The 19,039-nt window shown below is 34.7% G+C and overlaps 1 protein-coding gene across 1 annotated transcript in view; it reads left to right on the top strand.

Annotated features, from left to right (window-relative positions):
• ttk (ttk protein kinase) overlaps positions 1-19,039 on the top strand; it is a 61,592-nt gene that overhangs the window by 26,851 nt on the left and 15,702 nt on the right. Inside the window, exons 9-20 of the mRNA XM_028797664.2 lie at positions 1,631-1,703; positions 1,799-1,893; positions 2,461-2,563; positions 6,077-6,188; positions 8,854-9,023; positions 9,120-9,244; positions 9,452-9,599; positions 10,246-10,338; positions 13,614-13,771; positions 14,695-14,846; positions 14,960-15,084; positions 17,354-17,425. Of these exons, the coding sequence (XP_028653497.1) occupies positions 1,631-1,703; positions 1,799-1,893; positions 2,461-2,563; positions 6,077-6,188; positions 8,854-9,023; positions 9,120-9,244; positions 9,452-9,599; positions 10,246-10,338; positions 13,614-13,771; positions 14,695-14,846; positions 14,960-15,084; positions 17,354-17,425 (1,426 nt within the window). The remainder of the gene's footprint in view (positions 1-1,630; positions 1,704-1,798; positions 1,894-2,460; positions 2,564-6,076; positions 6,189-8,853; positions 9,024-9,119; positions 9,245-9,451; positions 9,600-10,245; positions 10,339-13,613; positions 13,772-14,694; positions 14,847-14,959; positions 15,085-17,353; positions 17,426-19,039) is intronic.

Genomic DNA, 19,039 nt, shown 5'->3' with positions numbered 1-19,039 from the left:
TCGTCCTTCTTTCAAAAGTGCTCTGTTGCATTGAGACCTGAGGCATATGAAGGCGGTTGAAATAAATTGATGTCACTGTAATGTTTGTCTAACTTGGCTTGATGTAATGAATGGCTTGTGAAATGGCACATTCCCTTTGTGGAAGTATCCATATGAAAAAAGTTTGACCTTGGCCACAAAGGGGTGCACATTGAGAGCAATGATGCTCAGGTACATTCATATTTCGATCAGTTAATATAAAAGGGTCTAATATGTTTAAAGAAAACATTTCCCTGTACACTAATACCAACATGCTCTTTTAACATAAAGCAAGATGGAACCAAGGATTCATACTATTTATGTGAAATTATTGCCGTAACAACTATTTGTCACCGCATACTCTATCCATCCATCCATTATCCAACCCACTATATCCTAACTACAGGGTCACTGGGGGTCTGCTGGAACCAATCCCAGCCAACACAGGGCACAAGGCAGGAAACAAATCCCGGGCATGGCACCATCCCACCGCAGGGCACGCACACACACACACACACACACACACCCACACACCAAGCACACACTAGGAACATTTTTAGAATCTCCAAAATAAAGATTAATTACATCAGGTGTGAAGTCGTTTCCCCCCCCCCCATATCGAGTTTTATGATCATTTGTCTACTGTAGCTTTGTCCTGTCATTCTTACTTGATAGAAGTGTAACATGGCGTTGTCCTCTCCTGCAGCCATAGCCCATCCTCTGTCAGGTGGGATTCATTGTGCATTCAGAGATGCCCTTCTGCACACCACTATTGCAGTGAGCTGTTATTTCAGTGTCTGCTGCTTTTCCATTCGCTTGAAGAAGTCTGGCCATTCTACTCTGATCTCTCTCATTTGCAAGTTGCTTTAACTTGCAGAACTTCCACTTGTTGGATGTTGTTTATTGCACCATCCTGTGTAATCCCTAGAGACTCTAGAGCATAAATACCTCAGGAGGGGTACATATTTCAAACATGCTAGAACCATCATATCTGGTACCAACAATCATACCACAGCTAACGTTGCTTATGTGACTCTTACCCATTTTAAGGATTGGCAGAATAACCACTAAACCACTTCACCATGTTTAAATATTGTATTTAATGTGTTTCAGCCACATTGTTTGGAGGAACAGGCTATTTATGCTAACAAACGGAGTACTGAATAAAGAGGCCACTATGTACTAAACCATATTTTAAAATAATTTTATTCAATTGCATGGTCTACATTGGTTGCTTTGGGCACAATGTAACACTGCAGAGCACACATACTCATACTGAGATTTTGGAGTTGCCTGTTGATAGAAAATGCATATGCTTTGGGATATGGGAAGAAATCATCTTCTGAAAAGAAGAAATATATAAATGTTTAATTCTTTTTAAAAGTTGTGAAGAGTTTAATTAATTTTTGTTAAGATGTACTCGATTCCCACTTGATCTTATGACTAGTTACGGTAAATATTTTGCCTATAACAGAAATGTTGTCAATTGTTATGTTTTCTGTTCAATCAATTAAACATTGTTTCATGACTAAAAGTATACTAGAATCAAGTTGATGTACAGAGTCTGTTCATCCACATTTTTCATTTCTGTTCATGGATGCGGTTTTGTCAGGGTTGAGAAAAGAAATATTTCTCCAGACGAAGGAAACTGTGATTGGAGAGCAGAATCAAAATTTAGAAGAACGGTATAGTTCTCCTTTTTGTTTATTCTTTAAGCTTTAACCTTTACTTCTTGATAGGTTCTTAATAGCTTTAACAGCAGTATGTCTTGATATTGTAGCTGGACAAAGTTCCTATGCAGCTTTTAATGACTCCTGATTCTGGATGCTCTTTGAAGATATCTGATAGTTCTGCTCCCAGCCAGAGCATGAAAAGGTAAGACATCCTAATGGTGTATACTCTGTGTTTGGTTAAAATAATACTGACAATCACTACATGAATGCTTGTCATATAGATCTGAATGGTTTTCTATACAAGGTAGTGAGGATTCTAGTTATTGTAGTGTGGTAACATTTCATCTACCTCAGATAGATCAGCAGTAGCTGTTTTTCCCTTAATATGAAGTTTAAAAGCTTTGTGTACTCACTTACTCAGCCCTTAATGTTATAGGCTCTCATAAGCTGAAGGTCAAATCGAATGAGTGAGCAGGATGATATTTAATTAACATGACACGACTCAATTGTTTGATTTACAGCTGTAATGAAGAGCAAAATATTGCAATAAATGTACAATGAAGTTTATTTGAAATCATTACTCCTTTTTAAAAAAAAAAAAAAAAAAAAAAAAAAAAGGTGGGCATAAATCAGGTTATAGTTTAAATGTAAATTTGCTGGCCTAAGTAGTATTTGATCCAGATCCAGCATAATGCACATATTATTTCATATTGGGTTTTTGTGTGTGTGTTTTTATCATTTCTAAAAATAAATTTTATTTTTCTTCTAGGCAAACATCAAGATCTAAAACCTGTCAGAAGTTTTTGCCTTCTCTCTCCTTAAATGGTTGTCGAGCAGCAAATGGAGATGGTGATAAATTTTTAAGCTCAAAGGTTTTTATATTTATATACATTTATAATGTTCACCGGGCATCTATTATCAACTTTAAAAATTCCTCTAAGAAAAGTAAGCTTAGAGCAATATGAAGTACACAATATCCAACATCCTCAACTGGATTTTATTTTTAATACCTTTCATAGTGAGCAGTGTCAGTTTATTTTCAAACAAAATACTTTAAGGAAAAAAAACTATAAAAATAGTTATTTCTTATAAGCAGAAGTATAAATTATAACTACTATTTGTAACTGACTAAATTGCTTGGTTGTGAAATTATTATTTTTATTTATTTTTGTAAGTATTCTGTGCAGCAAAAACTTATTTTATTTGGGGCACTGGTCCAAATAACGTGAATCTAGCTAAATATATGATGCATGTAAAATGATCCCAAAAACCGCTATAAATGAATGAATTTATTATTTATTTATTTGTTTGAATAGGACTATATTTGGGCATCATTAGTACTGAGTTAAACTCCCAGAGTTTCCAATAAGTATTTGTGTCGTGCAATGGAGTCATATAGGGGGTGCATTGCTGCTTTTCTAATCCTTTGTATTAGATGGTCGGCTGGAACTGAACTCCGGTAGCAGTAGTGTTAATTAGTTTAAAAAAAAAAAAAAAAATCATCCCGAGGTATCCTGTATTTATGTAACAAGTAAGAACAGCAAAGAAAGGGTTCAGAAAATAAATGTCTTTTCTCAGAATGAAAGAGGAGATTATATTTGTAAATAACCGCATTTGTATTTTTCAAGATTTCTCCCCTGCAACAACTGCTAAACGCACAGCATACTACAGTATTAAATAGCATCTACACAGTGCTGATATCAGATACAGCCTCTTTGTACCCTGCCAAATTAAAAGTGAATATTGAAAGTCAGTTTTACATGTTTAGCTGTCTGAATGAAGCAGAAAAAAACTAAGCAGACTGATCCAGACATACTTTTGAAACATTACCATGTTCTGACAAGGCAAAGAAGCTTCTCCTTGCAACATTTTCTCTTTCAATTATATTGTAATTTCTTTCAATGAATATACAGTAATGTTCTTCTTGGCAACTACAAAGTAACTAGCTATTTACAGGGGTTTCCCCCCCCCCCGCCCCCCTTCATTTCCTTGATTTATTGTATGGGGAATGTATTATCGTACGTTATCTCATTCAGAATGAGAGCTTTGCTATTTCTTATTTCTTTTTTACCCCAACCACTGTTAATGCCTACACAACAATAGGCTTCATGACCATAACACCTGGCAATAATATGAAATCTAGGTCAAGGTTATCATATGTAAAAAATATACTACCTCAACTTAAGACCACAAAATGTCAACAAAAGCTCAGAAGCAAGGTTTTTATGACCGAATAATGAACTTTGTGAGCTGGAACGTCAAAGGTCTCAGTTATGAATTAAAGAGAAAGTATTTGCTCACTTAACAGGTTTAAATGCCATGATAATGTTTTTACAGGAGACTGTCATAAAAAGTAAGCACCAGTTTCAATTGTAAAGGGATTGGATTGGCTAAATTTTCACTCTGGCTATACAAAGAATTATCCCATTTGTAGCGTTAGGTGTAATATGTGATCCTGAAGGGCAATATGTCATGGTGATGGTCAATTTATTTAATACTAAAGTGATTCTGATAAATATTTATGCACCTAACGTGGATGATAGAGATTTTATCCAAAATGTATTTGCATCTATTCCTAGTGTGAACACTCATAAAATTTTAATGGCCGGAGACTTTAATTGCGTTTTAAATCTGCACTTGGATAGGTCTTCAATTACAGTAGCAATGCATGAAAAATTTAATAGTGCAAAAATAATTACACTGCTTCTAATGGATCAGAACTTATCAGACCCATGAAGTTTTTAAATCCTAACCTTAGAACATATTCCTTTTTCTCAGAAGTTCATCATTGTTACTCAAGAACTGATTATTTCTTCATAGACAATTTGATAATGGGCAAAAATTGTCTAAATATGACACTACTTCCATCTCCGACCACAGCTAGACACTCTTGATGCTGTGGAACTGGTAAACCTTTGACACTCTCAGAATTACTAGACACTATAAACTCTCTTCAAAGTGGGAAAGCAGCTGGCCCTGATGATTACCCAGTGGAGTTTTATATTAAAAAAAAAAAAAATTCAAATAAGTTACCTCCACTATTAGCAACATTTAAAGAAGCTAAAGACAACAAAATTCTACTTGAGCGTCTTCGCCAAGCATCAATTTCTGTCTTTCCTAAGAAAAATAAGGACTTACTACAATGTGCATCATACAGACCAATCTCACTCCTGAATAATTACGTTAAGATAAGTTCTAGCTAGAAGGACTGAGAAAGTGCTTCCTTCTGTAATATCACAAGACCGGATCAGATTTATTAAAAGCAGACACTTAGCTTCTAATCTTAGTCATTTGTTTAGTATAATATATTCAACCGTTAAATCTAACACATGAGATCTTGCTATCTTTGGATGCAGAAAAAGCATTTGATGTGGTTGAATTTGACTACCTATTGACCACATTGCACAAATTTGGTTTCAGCCCCAACATATGTGGATGGATCCAACTAGTTTATACTAGTCCAGAAGCCTCAGTTAGTATTAACATTATTTTTGGACTAGTATAAAACTAGAAATTGGTACTTGAAAAGGATGTCCCCTACCACCATTGCTTTTTTCAATCGCCATTGAGCCAAAAATTTCTTTTGAGCACATTTATCTCGGTTAAAACTATTAAAAATATTTCCAGCACAAGATTCAACCCGTGAATGCTGCAGTCTAGGTCCAGCCTCACTGGGCCACAAGTATTGGACGTGCACTAAATTAATATCGTTTTGGACAAAAATCTTTGAATGCCTATCAGTTAGCCTTGGTGTTACGATGACTCCTAACCCATTAACAGCTGTGTTTGGTGCACTCCCAAACTGGCTTAAAGTGGAGAAGGACAAACAAATTGTAATTGCCTTGACCTCACTACTAGCACACAGACTTATCTTGCTCAACTGGAAGCCCAACATCTTTAAGTCAGTGGGTAACTGATGTTCTGTACTATCTGAAATTGGAAAAAATCTAATTCTCACTCGGAGAATCTGTTAAAAACATGTTGGCATGATCTAATCGATAACATTTCAGAATAATTTTTTCTAAGGGGGGGGGGGGTTGTATACCATATATATATATCTCCATCCTTGCTGCTTTAAAGATTTGCTCTGCCGAGTGGCTCTCCTTTTTCTTTCTTTTGGGTGGTGGTTGAATTTTTAGTTTTGTTAAGATTAATTTGATTGCATGGATTGGTATTTGCTTTTAATTAAAATTTAATAAAAAGATACTGTTTTGACACTATTTAATTAGATCATCCTGCTGTCAGAAACTGTTAGATTTAGTTTGCATTCTATACTCTTATACAGTATATAAACTGAGACTTCAAAGGTTTGTAATGTGCTTTACAAATGAAATAACTGAATATAATGGTTGCAATTTGACCTTTTTTTTTTTTTTTGCTCACAGTTTGCTTCAAACATCAGTCCAGTAAGCACTGTTGAAGACGCTTCTGCATCTAATTCTACATCACCTATCTTGAGTTCAAATGATGACACAAGTGTCTATAGAAAAACCTGTGGTAATATATATTCCATCAATACATCCTTTGTTTTTATTTATTCATTCTTAGTTATTTTAAATCTATAATCTTACAACATCATTTATTTTTTTAATTAGTTCTGCATTGTGCTTTATTAATGTTATGCCTTTCTAAACTTGAAAAGACTGCATTTTTTGGCTCCTTTAAATACATCTTCCATAATTCATCTGAATTATTGCTAAATTAAACCATATGTGTTAATGTCTAATTTTTTTTACTTGGTTAACACTAGAATTACCAGAGCCTACGGAAAAACTCGTAAATCCGTCCCACCTTAAATCGCGTCTTAAATCCGTTTGTACCTCTCCGCCAGAGTGCTTTGTCATCTAAATGTAATGATAAACACAAGCTGCTAGCAGCCAGCTATTCCATCCCCCCCACTGACTTAGAACGAATTTCTCCTAGCTCATGCCTTGCCTTGATTTGATTATCTGGGATTGAAGTGGAGTTTTAGAGTGGAAATAATATAGCCTTATTTGGAATACACGCATTTCATGTGTGTTCCGTTTCTATAGTAGTCTGTGCAAACACATTTTTAAAACAGAAACGTTTTTCATATTCTAATAGCAAATGACAAAATGTAGGCATAAACTATATAACGTATGAAGCCTGAAGTCCATATATCAAAGAAACACTTTCACAAAAGGTACAAATAAGAGAACACGTGCGCTTTTATTCAAAAATATAACTGCACAAAAAAAAAAGCCGCGTTAGCATGCCACATTGACACTCTTACTACAACCACCGCGGTGGCGTAATGGTATCAGCTCCTGACTGGGAATCGGAGGGTGGCGAGTTCGATCCTGCACGGCTCCACTTCGAGAAATGAACTGCTCTTATTCTTACAATTTTAGAATAACAACATAAATTTGATTTCAGTCTGTAACAGCCGGTGTAACTTATGATACTGGTAAAGGTTAGCTTTTTTTTTTTTTAATTCACTTTTCCTTCTCGCAGTCGCATTCAGAATCAATCCATACAACCCCATCTGACACAGCTGTTTTCACATAAATAAAAGTGCACTTTTATTCAAGGCTATAACCGAAGAATAAAGAAAGCAAGTTACAGTTGGTGGTTGATACGACAGCTTGCGTGGTGCAATGCTAAGAACTGCTGATTTCAAGTGACGGTGAGATACGAAGAAGGCAGCTTCGCCAGCGTTTGTGTGTCAGAACCCTTTTGGGGTTGGGGGGGGGGGCGGTAGTATGCATCGTGGTACACTGCAGACCTATAGCGCGTCTTTGTCAGATGGGGTTGTATGGATTGATTCTGAATGCGACTGCGAGAAGGAAAAGTGAATTAAAAAAAAAAGCTAACCTTTACCAGTATCATAAGTTACACCGGCTGTTACAGACTGAAATCAAATTTATGTTGTTATTCTAAAATTGTAAGAATAAGAGCAGTTCACTTCTCGAAGTGGAGCCGTGCGGGATCGAACTCGCCACCCTCTGATTCCCAGTCAGGAGCCGATACCATTACGCCACCGCGGCGGTTGTAGTAAGAGTGTCAATGTGGCATGCTAACGCAGCTTTTTTTTTTTTTTGTGCAGTTATATTTTTGAATAAAAGCGCACGTGTTCTCTTATTTGTATCTTTTGTGAAAGTGTTTCTTTGATATATGGACTTCAGGCTTCATACGTCATATAGTTTATGCCTACATTTTGTCATTTACTATTAGAATATGAAAAACGTTTCTGTTTTAAAAAAATGTGTTTGCACAGACTACTATAGAAACGGAACACACATGAAATGCGTGTATTCCAAATAAGGCTATATTATTTCCACTCTAAAACTCCACTTCAATCCCAGATAATCAAATCAAGGCAAGGCATGAGCTAGGAGAAATTCGTTCTAAGTCGGTGGGGGGATGGAATAGCTGGCTGCTTATTAGGTTGTGTTTATCAGCACATTTAGATGACAAAGGACTCTGGCGGAGAGGTGCAAACGGATTTAAGACGCGATTTAAGGTGGGACGGATTTACGAGTTTTTTCGTAGGCTCTGGTAATTCTAGTGTTAAACAAGAAGGGTAATTGTTTCTTTCTGAGGAAAACCTTACCCAGTATTTCCAAATGTTGCAGTTATAGTCACTATCATGAATAACCCATGTACTTTAAGAAGGTTCATCTGTTATAAAAGGTTTGTTTTTGAAAAAACTTCTTACAAAAAAAAAACAACTCTCTATAATGATTGGTAATATACATTGCAGTAGAGCATTTTCTGAAGTACTAATAGTTATGTTTTTTATTATTATAATTTATAATTATTACTAAAGGCTTATATTTATATGGCAAAATTGGATTCTATTAATTTACATTGGTAACCATATTTAATTTCACAGTTTACAAGAAAGTGTCAAGTTACATAATCATCAGCATCCCTTTAAAGTGATGCTTTTATTTTCCAATAGAAAATGTATTCTAAAAATATCCTTAACCGGAGGTAGGGTATCTTGAATCTCTTGATGCACTTTATATTTTGGAATTTTTTTTTATATGAAAGTCATATTTCTTTTAATTAGCTGTTCTATTTTCAGGTTATGTACAACAGAGGATATAGGATTAGGAACAAATACGACTGATACAAATTTGTTAACATGTGTATTTTAAAATGTTCATTTTTTAATCTACTCTCCTCTCTCTAAAAGTACCTTTGCAAATAAATGCAACACCTATACCATCAATTCAAGATAAGGAAAGCGGAGAATCAAATAGTTCTAAAATGTCCAGTGCCATGAATTGTTTGTCATCATTGTCATTGAATAATACATCTGAATGGAAGATTCCAGCACTACTAAGTAAACAAGTGTCCCCTGAGGTAAAAGCGCAGTCTTTATGCTTTGGAAACAATAAGTCGTATTTGACATTTAAGTTATTTATTTTGATTAATTTTTTTTTTATTTTATTACTGCAGAATAAACCACATGCTGATGAGCATCCTATTGTGCATTGTATACCAAACAAGTTACCTGCACCTCCTAGAAGTGCTTCAGGACTTACTTGTGATACACCAAGTAATAAAATACCCCAAGTTAACAGGTCAGGATAAATCATGGGTTTTTTATATCATCATTTCACTCTCATTAGTTTATTTAATTGTCTCAAAATATGTGAGAGCCCTGCTTTCATTTGAATTTAAACAGTTTTACCTTTTATGAGCTGTCTTATATTCATGTGAAATTTATCATTATTTTGCTGGGAAAACAAGGAATTAACAAAAATGAGTTAATGTTATTTTTATTTTAGGTATTCTACACCAGGTGTTAATGAGTCTTGTTTGAGGACACAGATTCCAAATTCTTCCAATAAAAAACCATGGGAAAAAATATCATGTACTTCACTTCAGCAGTCTACTCCATTTAACCAGATGAAACAAACACAGCCTCAACCAGAGGTAAAAATTTGTTTTAGATATTTGTTGAATTAACCTTCATGCAAACTTAGTATAAGCTCAATAGGAATAGTGTTTTTCATTAAAGTCAGTGATATTTTTGACTTCGCTATTACATGTTATCAAAACAGTTTCTTTTTTTAATTTTATGGCTATAAATGGGATTTTGTACTTCAGGTGACTCTCCAAAAATAATGCAATAGAAATGAAATATATTATCAAAATTAGTATTTTATTGTAACAAACAACAAAGCACAAGGGTGCAAAAATTCAACTGGGAACAAATGCATATAAGCAGTTGACAAATCTGCCTTATTGGGGTTTCCCTTCACAATTTGTTTTGCCTGTTTTTCAAGTGGGATGGCATCTCCACATTAACACTTTGTAATACTACCGTAAAGAATATCCATTCATCTCCCTCTATCCTTTCTTTTGTAACAATGGCATTTGTCATTGCTCATCTTGCATAAATGAATACAATTTTTCACAGGCAATTTCTGTTCTCAAAAGAGAAAAAGTATTAGCCTTAGAAGATTAACCTAAATTTGCCTTTATTTTACCTTTTAAAATTGACAGTATGTATTAGAATGTAATAATTCATTCACTTCTGTTGCTGCAGTGCATAAGATTTATTTTTATTTCTTGGCAGGTGCCATTTCAAACATCCTCTTGTGACAACATCTCTATTAATGGGAAAAGTTATTCAGTATTCAAGCAAATAGGCAAAGGCGGATCAAGTAAGGTATTGAAAAAATTATCTTATTCAGATGCTTACACCTTTTATGTCCTTGTGGCAGGTTTACCCAGAGAGAAATGTTTACATGAAACACATTTAGAAATAGTTTGTTCTAAGCAGGTATAAAGAATTAACAAATGCTAATCACACAAGATGAATATATCAGTCCCATTACTGTAAGAAGATGTGCTGTGGGAAGCCTCTTTTTTTTTTTAATTAAAATTTTCTTAGTGATTGCAGGTAATGCTTAAAGATGTCCCATCTTAAATAGCCTTTTTGATTATATTGCAGACTAATTGCTATTGGCATAACTCATTACATATGTTAAATGAAATAGTATTGAAATAGAAAAAGAAAAAAATACCCAAGCAGCATTTGCTGTACTCTGCTAACTTCATAGAATATAACTATAAATACATGTTTTGCTGTGGCTGTTTGCTTCTATGTTGTGTAATTTTAACAATTTTTGTCCGTGTTACTCACAGATAACACTTCAGATTACACCAATTTGAGCCTTGCATGTTTATTCCAAAGCAGCATATAGCATAAACCTTGCAACATGCAGAGGTGACTGTACCATGCAACATGTGGATAGTCTTAAACAAACAGAAGAAACATTAATCGGAACAACCTGCATAAAGAGCACAGATTCTAAGGCTAATGCAGATGTGTGTGTTTATAACCGTATTACTACATTTAATATTTGTATCATATTTTGGTTTGCAAGCACAAGTGCTAATTTCTCCATCGCTCTGCAGATTTTATATATTTTTGGAAATTTTTTTATGTCATTTGTTCTCGCAAACATTAAGTCCTTGACACAGAAAAGCAAGGAAAATTTACTCCTAGTAAAGAGAGTTGTTTTTGTTTTTTTTAAATATATAATGAAGTGTTTCTGATAAAATATTTTCTTTAAGTAGTTACGTATGCGTACAAGTAGATATGCAACACACATTTAAGCATAGGATTTGCATGTGTACTTGCACAGAAGCATGCAAGCCTGCACGTTATTTATCCTTTTTCTCATCTTCCTTTTGCACCTCTCCAATATTACAGCCTTTATTCCATGGATGGCAGGACCTACTGCTATGGCTAGTTTAACTTAATGGGAAGATTAAAGAGGTTATAAAATTAAATATTATTAATGGCAATTGTGGAATGTGATACTTTAACCTCAGTTACTAACTTTTTTATTATGAAATACATGATCCTTTAAAGCAGTGTTCCATGCAAGGAGAACTTTGCTGTTACTGCTTAAATTACATGGGCACAATGTATAGGCTGCTGGGAGAAATCTAAACTATTGCTTTTCAAAATGTGCAGTTGAAGTCTGTGAATTTCATTATTTTTGTTTTCTATTATAATACCTAGATTTTTTTTTTACAGCACTTTGGCAGCAGCGGGTCCCAGACTACCTCTCTTACTGAAATATATATAATTACAGATACAGTAATCCCTCGCTATATCGCGCTTCGACTTTCGCGGTTTCACTCTATCGCGGATTTTATATGCAAGCATATTTAAATATATATCATGGATTTTTTGCTGGTTCGCGGATTTCTGCGGACAATGAGTCTTTTAATTTCTGGTACATGCTTCCTCAGTTGGTTTGCCCAGTTGATTTCATACAAGGGACGCCATTGGCAGATGGCTGAGAAGCTACCCAATCAGAGCATGTATTAAGTATTAAATAAAACTCCTCAAATATATTGTGAGCACGGGGGCTGTTCGCACCCCTAGAAGATACGGCCACTCCTCAAAAAACACTGAAAGATTACCTTCACATTGCTCTCTTCCTTGCTGGGCTTAAATGTGGCTGTATTGTCAAGCGATATGCTTCCTGCATGGTGCTTTGCATACTTAAAAGCTCAAACGGCACGTATTGATTTTTAATTGTTTGTTTTTCTCTGTCTCTCTCACTCTCTCTGACATTCTGTGCTCCTGACGGAGGGGGTGTGAGCAGGGGGGGCTGTTCGCACCACTAGACGATATGGACACTCCTCCAAAAAATGCTGAAAGGCTACCTTTACATTGCTCCCTTCCTAGCAGCTGCGTTGTCCGGCGGTGCTTCGCATACTTAAAAGCCAAGCAGCCCTATTGATTTCTGATTGTTTGCTTTTCTCTCTCTCTCTCTCTCCCTGACATTATCTGCTCCTGACGCGCACTCCTTTGAAGAGGAAGATATGTTTGCATTCTTTTAATTGTGAGACGGAACTGTCATCTCTGTCTTGTTATGGAGCACAGTTTAAACTTTTGAAAAAGAGACAAATGTTTGTTTGCAGTGTTTGAATAAAGTTCCTGTCTCTCTACAACCTCCTGTGTTTCTGTGCAAATCTGTGACCCAAGCATGAAAATATAAAAATAACCATATAAACATATGGTTTCTACTTCGCGGATTTTCACCTTTCGCGGGGGGGTCTGGAACGCAACCCCCGCGATAGAGGAGGGATTACTGTATATAAATAAATGCTGCACATGGTATTTGGACCCAGATTACTAAACAAGTGAGGCTTAGATTAGTTTATGGATTTCAGGAGGTTTTTGTCAATGCTGAAGTTGCATGTTCTTTGCTAAGAGAAATGTTTTCACTACACCTAATAAAAAGCATTGGAGATTATAACAAAAGTAATTTGTTTAGCCGCTGTGGCAAAGACTATAAAAACCATTTTCAAAGTAGAGAAACCTGCTGGTAGTGTGTAGAAAAGCAATATATTTCAAACGTCAAAACAAAGAAGCCCTATTTTATCAGCATTTACAGTGCTACAGCTGCTGGCTATCTTAACTACCAGTGCTTGGTTAAAGAAACAGTAATTGCCTAGTGGTGAGCAATATTTTTAAAGGCAATACATACAGCTGATACATCAGTTGAATAGGAAATCAAAGCTGATGCAATGTGACATATTGTATAAGTTTGGAAAGGGGAAAATTGCTAGCATTTTAAGAATGGGTAAGTTAAATGCTCTCAGTCATTCATTCGTTCTTTTTTTTTTTATATATATATATATATATATATATATCACTAGAGTGCCCCATCAAAAGCCACTTTAAATAGCAAACCAGGCTACACAAGATTGCCTATGGGAAAGAAGGGTTTTTTTCACTGTTTATAATGGTTTTGGGCTGCCTTTCAAGAAATAAATTAAACATTAGGTATCTGCTAAAATGCATTCATTTTTCTATTTGCTTTGTAATTTTAAGCCCTATATTCTGTCTCTGAAGAAATATGTTTATAGTACTTTTTTCCTTTTTTTAATTGCGCCTTGGGCTTACATGTGTTTTAGGTATTTCAAGTGTTCAATTGCAGAAAACAGCTGTTTGCAGTTAAAGTTGTCGACCTGGAAGATGCTGACAATCAGACTATTGAAAGTTATAAGAATGAAATAGATCATCTTAACAGGTTACAACAAAACTGTGATCAGATAATAAAACTCTATGACTAGTAAGTACTAATGAAGAAACTTATTTTTTTTAATCTCAAAGTTTAAGATGATATGTTTTCATTTATAATTCCTTCTTGAGTCAATTACTGAATTTCTGATGTCCAACACCAACAAGTATGTTTCAACTGTGAAAGGCTAATAATTGGACTACATCATAATAGTCTCACTATTTATAATAAAGAAATCCTGGGACGAGACGTGACTTTTTCAGAGAGATACTTTCATGTCCCACGAGACAGAACTTTGTGCCAAGAGTTTTAACCATGCAAGGCGCCAGAAATAAAAGACAAATAGTAGATGACAAAGAAGAACATTGTAAAGAATTCAAAAACATTGGCATGATGCACATGCAGAGCAGGTTAGAGATAATGAAAGTACTAAAATTCGAAAGTCTCAAGAAAATTATACTAAGGATTGCATTAGCGCAAACAGAAATTATTACGCTGTGAAATAACAGAACAATGAAAAAAAATCGAATATATTGTTCGGATTTAAAGTCAGAGACTTGTAGATCATCTAATTCGTGTTGCCATCAGGGAAAAGGTAGTGTTTGATTCCCAATGAAGAGGCGTATCCGCGAGAATTCAAAGATTGTTGTTTGGTGAAAGTGAAATCCACATATGCGAGCTGGAGGGACGCAAAGTGCAGGCCGGGGTTGGTTGGCGAGCAGGGGGCAAAGCCCCCTAGTAATAATAATACAGTAGTTGATAATGACCAAATAACTTACCTGTGGGTAACAATTTTGTCTTCAAAATAAACTGGATATTCATTTTAAAGTCGGTTGATTTTACGTAGTACAAAAATGATAAATCTGTCAACAAAAACAGTACTACGAGTATTATGTGCCTACTTGATTAGCTGAATGATTGTGGTAATCCTTATGTTTGACCTGAAATATGAGTGGATTTTATTTTTCTTTTAGTGAAATAAATGAAAATTATATATATATGCTAATGGAATGTGGACACCTAGATCTGAATACTTGGCTTAGAAGCAAAAAAGCAGTGGATCCTTTAGAACGAAAATATTACTGGAAGAATATGTTGGAAGCAGTTTACACCATTCATCAACATGGTATTTTTGTAAAATATTGTTCAATTTCTAATACATTGCTCTCTTCTATATTTTGTGTGAATTTTTAATTCTGTGTCTTTCTCTCTAAAAGTACTACTCTCCTTTATAAACAGGCATTGTTCACAGTGATTTGAAACCTGCTAATTTTGTAATAGTGGGAGCAACACTCAAACTCATCGACTTTGGAATTGCAAATCACATCCAACCAGATGTAACCAGCATTGTGAAAGATTCCCAGGTAAATTTTTCATGGGTATTTGAGTCAATATAATGCAATTTTTTTATTAATTTAGCTGAGAATAGTGCAGGTATTTTACTTTAGTCTGTATATTCATGTTCATTTTTCTGGTTGGTCTTACTCCGTGTTGGTAATTCTCAGAAGCGGCCGGACTCAAACTCGCAACCTGTTGATTATGAGTCAGCAGTTCTTACCACTGCACCACCCAAGCGGTCATGTCAGCGTCGTACCCTAACCCGATTATCTTTTTCTCGGTTATATTTTTGAATAAAAGTGCACTTGTTTTGTTATACTTTTGTGAAAATGCTTATTTGATATTTGGACTTGTTCAACATTTCTTGCATTTTCTGTCATCCTACATTTACATAGATCATTGTAGACACAGAACACACATGAAATGCATGTGTTCCAAATATCAATATATTATTTACCCTCTACAACTCCAGGTACCTCACACCCAGATAAACAAGACTTGAGCTGGGAGAAGTTTTTGCCCGAGTTCAGCTGTGGTGTTGGGGGGGGGAGGGGGGGAATAGCAGGATGCTTGCTGCTTGTGCTGATCGACACATTTGCAAAACAAAAGACACTAATGGAGAGGTGCAAAGGAATTTAAGTTTTTTTTCGTAGGCTTCAGGGATTCTAGTGTTAATCAAGATTTTGTGTGGAACTGATAGAGGTTAAAGTAATTTGTTTTCAGTAAGATGTTGCTTACTTCTTTTTTTTTAACTTTGCTTTTCAAAACGAATAGACCTTTTGTATGTGTGTGTGGATATCAACTCCAAAAATACCTTTTATATTTATTTACTTCTTTAGAAATATTGCATGTTTTGCATTTCATGCAGTCTCGGTATATATATCATGTGAGGAATTTATTAGTAGTAGTATGTATTTGTGATATTTATCTACCTTTTTAGGAGCTTGAATTACTTTCACTTTATCTCAAACTTTCTTTAGTTACTTTATCCTTTAATTTTTAACTTGTCAGTTTTATGAAAACAGGATTATGCTTTTCTTGTTCAATCGGCCATTTAAACACGTGAGCCACTTTTTTTTTTTTTTTTTAAATGCCTCGGCTCCTCCAAAGAAATTTTGTTGATATTATTAACCCTTTTATTTAAGAGGTATAGGAAGTAGATCTATAATATAAAACAGTGACTTCATTATAAATTTTTATTTTTTTTTCCTTAACAGAATTACTCTATAGTGAATTATTACAGCAGCTCACAAAAGATTCCTGCAATACTGAAGATAATATAACAAATGTTTAATATGAAAGATTACTGTCCACAATATCCTATGTTTTCAACTTCTCTACAAATTTCTAGTTGCATTATTTTTTTCTGAATGCAATACAGTTCATTAAGAGTTTGGGATTATTCTATTCTCCTGCCACCAACCCCATCCCCCCTAAAAAGCATTCTAGCACCACAGTAGTCTTTGAAAAGGTTTCGCTTTTTTGACGCATCCATGCTTGTCCACAAGGCCAGTTTTCTAAGTTATGTCTTGTGTTTGTGTGGGTCTTCTACTGGATTAATTTGTACATTCTCGCGGCTGTACAGATTACATTGTTTGGCATGTGATGACTGTTTTGCCCACAGCTGGCATCCTCCCATTTTGCATCTGGGCATTGATGCTTATGACTGGGACGAGTGTGGTGAGGACACATGAACAAGCAAGGAAAGTGCAAAAATGTGTTTTTATTCAAAAATTCAGTGTCCAATAAATAAGATGCACAGCAGTTAACTCCAATATCTTTAATTAATAAGTAAATCCACAAAAATCGGTACATCTGTGATAGTGAAAAAACAAATACATCCTGAAATAAGTTGAAAGCCAAGAATAAAAATAGCAAGAAATCCGGCTCCCTTTTTTATTCTCCACCTTGTAAGCTCAGCACGTCTTTTTCTCTCTCATCTCCCCTGCTCACCATTCAGGTCTTCTCAGTCACCTCAGTTGGTCATAATTAGAACACTCTGAGACCTCCATCATCCAACTTTTGACCTTTGGTCAAGCAGTACCCCTGGAGCACTTGATCTCTCCTGCTCCTCCATATTAATCCGTTCACTCAACGAACCCTGGAGTGCCATTCCTCCTGCTCTCTCGCTGACTTGGAATTACTGGGTTTGATAATGTTATGTAACCTATTTTAAAGTTATCTTGAAGTATAAATGTGCTATGCTTAAAGTATTTTTTTGAACTTGTCTAAGTTCATGCATACTTTATGCTCAAAGGTATTTTTTGATTAAATATTGTTTCACTCTTTTAATAGGTAGGCACTTTAAACTATATGCCACCTGAAGCAATCAAAGACAGTTCATTCAGTGGAAAACCTAAATCAAAGGTAAGTTTTTATATTGGATCAAGTACTCCGTTAAATGATGGATTATAATAGATTCATTCATTTATTTATAGTTTAGTTTAATCGGTGAACCTAATATATATCAACACTTCTCAAAAATGTTAATATATTAAAAAATATTTATATGGCAGTAAATTAGTGGACCATAATTATACTACCTTATATTTAAAAGTTAGTATACTTTAGATTACACTGCTTAACATAATTTATACCCTGCATCTTTAAAACTGATGCATAGAAACCTTGAAAGTGTTTAAACTGCTTACAAAATAGAATATGGTAAGTCATATCAGGGGAAGGCTGTGTCATGTAAATTGTGTTAACATTTAAAATTGATTTAACTGTTTGTCTAAATATTATCTTTACTACTGTACTGGCCTATGTGACTATATATGTTTAACATGTTTACGTTCTATTTTTAAATTTTCTGTTCCTTTTATTTTAGGAAACGTTGATCTTGTACACTCAATAAACTACTTTTTAGAAACGTCCTTTCAGTATACACCACATTAATGAAAAATGAAATTAAAAAATTGGTAATCATAATTGTGAAAAGAGGAATTTAATTGCAAAGCAGAATCTGCAGTTTGTCATTTTATTTTAAGAGTATTTGTGTAGTGACATAAAATTGCTAGTTTGTCATTATCCAACGTATCTGATGTAGGAGTTTCAGTAAGCAGGAGACTACTTTTCCAACAACAGACAGAAACTGGAATGGCATTTAATTCTGGGGCCTTTGAATCACTCACCTGCTATTACTTACAGCAGATCAATTTACCATTGCCAACCCACTGTGCTTTTATGTTTTTGCAGATAGGACAGTGTCTTAAGTAAACCTATTTGGTTATGGAGATAGCAGTCAAACTACATGCAGGACTGGAACCATGAATCAAGCATTGTTATGCACCAATGGCACCAAAACACTACAGTTCTGCTTATTCATGACTATATAATGATTGCAATTTTTATCTCTCTAAATACAATTCAAAGAAATGAATGTTTGGTTGTATTTCATAAGTAGTATGAAATTTGCAATTGTCTTACAGTTTTTCATGTAGTTTGACTTTTTTGAACAAATAAAAAAACTCTTTTAGAAAGCAGAGTTATGAGGACACTCTTCGAGTGAATGTTTCCACAGTTCATTTAATTTAGTTGAATTTGTTCTTAAGCATATTTCCTAGTTTGAAACCAACATGCTCCTTAGTAAATACAAATATACTGTACCACATCAAGAAAGAAAACAATATATTCAAGTATAGTGTGTGTGTGTGTGTATACAGTATATAAAATACACACATCCATACATATTTTGTGTGTGTGTACATGTATTTGCATACTGGCTATGTCAGAATTCTCAGTCCTTGTTCAGTAGACCAGCCGCATGCTGAAAAAGATAATCCTATAATTTCAGTTGGATAGAATATGTCAGTCAAATGTGATTGAACATCCACTCCAACATAGACCAAGAGTAACCTCGTCAATAAAGAAGAGAAATAAAATGGAAAAGAGATGGTAAAATAATAATTACTACACTTAATTAAAAAGTGATATAAAAGAACTTAAGTAGCAAGTGTATGCTAAGAAAATGTTATCTTT

Source organism: Erpetoichthys calabaricus, chromosome 3, assembly GCF_900747795.2.
Source record: "Erpetoichthys calabaricus chromosome 3, fErpCal1.3, whole genome shotgun sequence".
NCBI lineage: Eukaryota > Metazoa > Chordata > Cladistia > Polypteriformes > Polypteridae > Erpetoichthys > Erpetoichthys calabaricus.
Note: the sequence above shows the minus strand (reverse complement) of the source record. Positions and strands in the feature narration are given on the sequence as shown.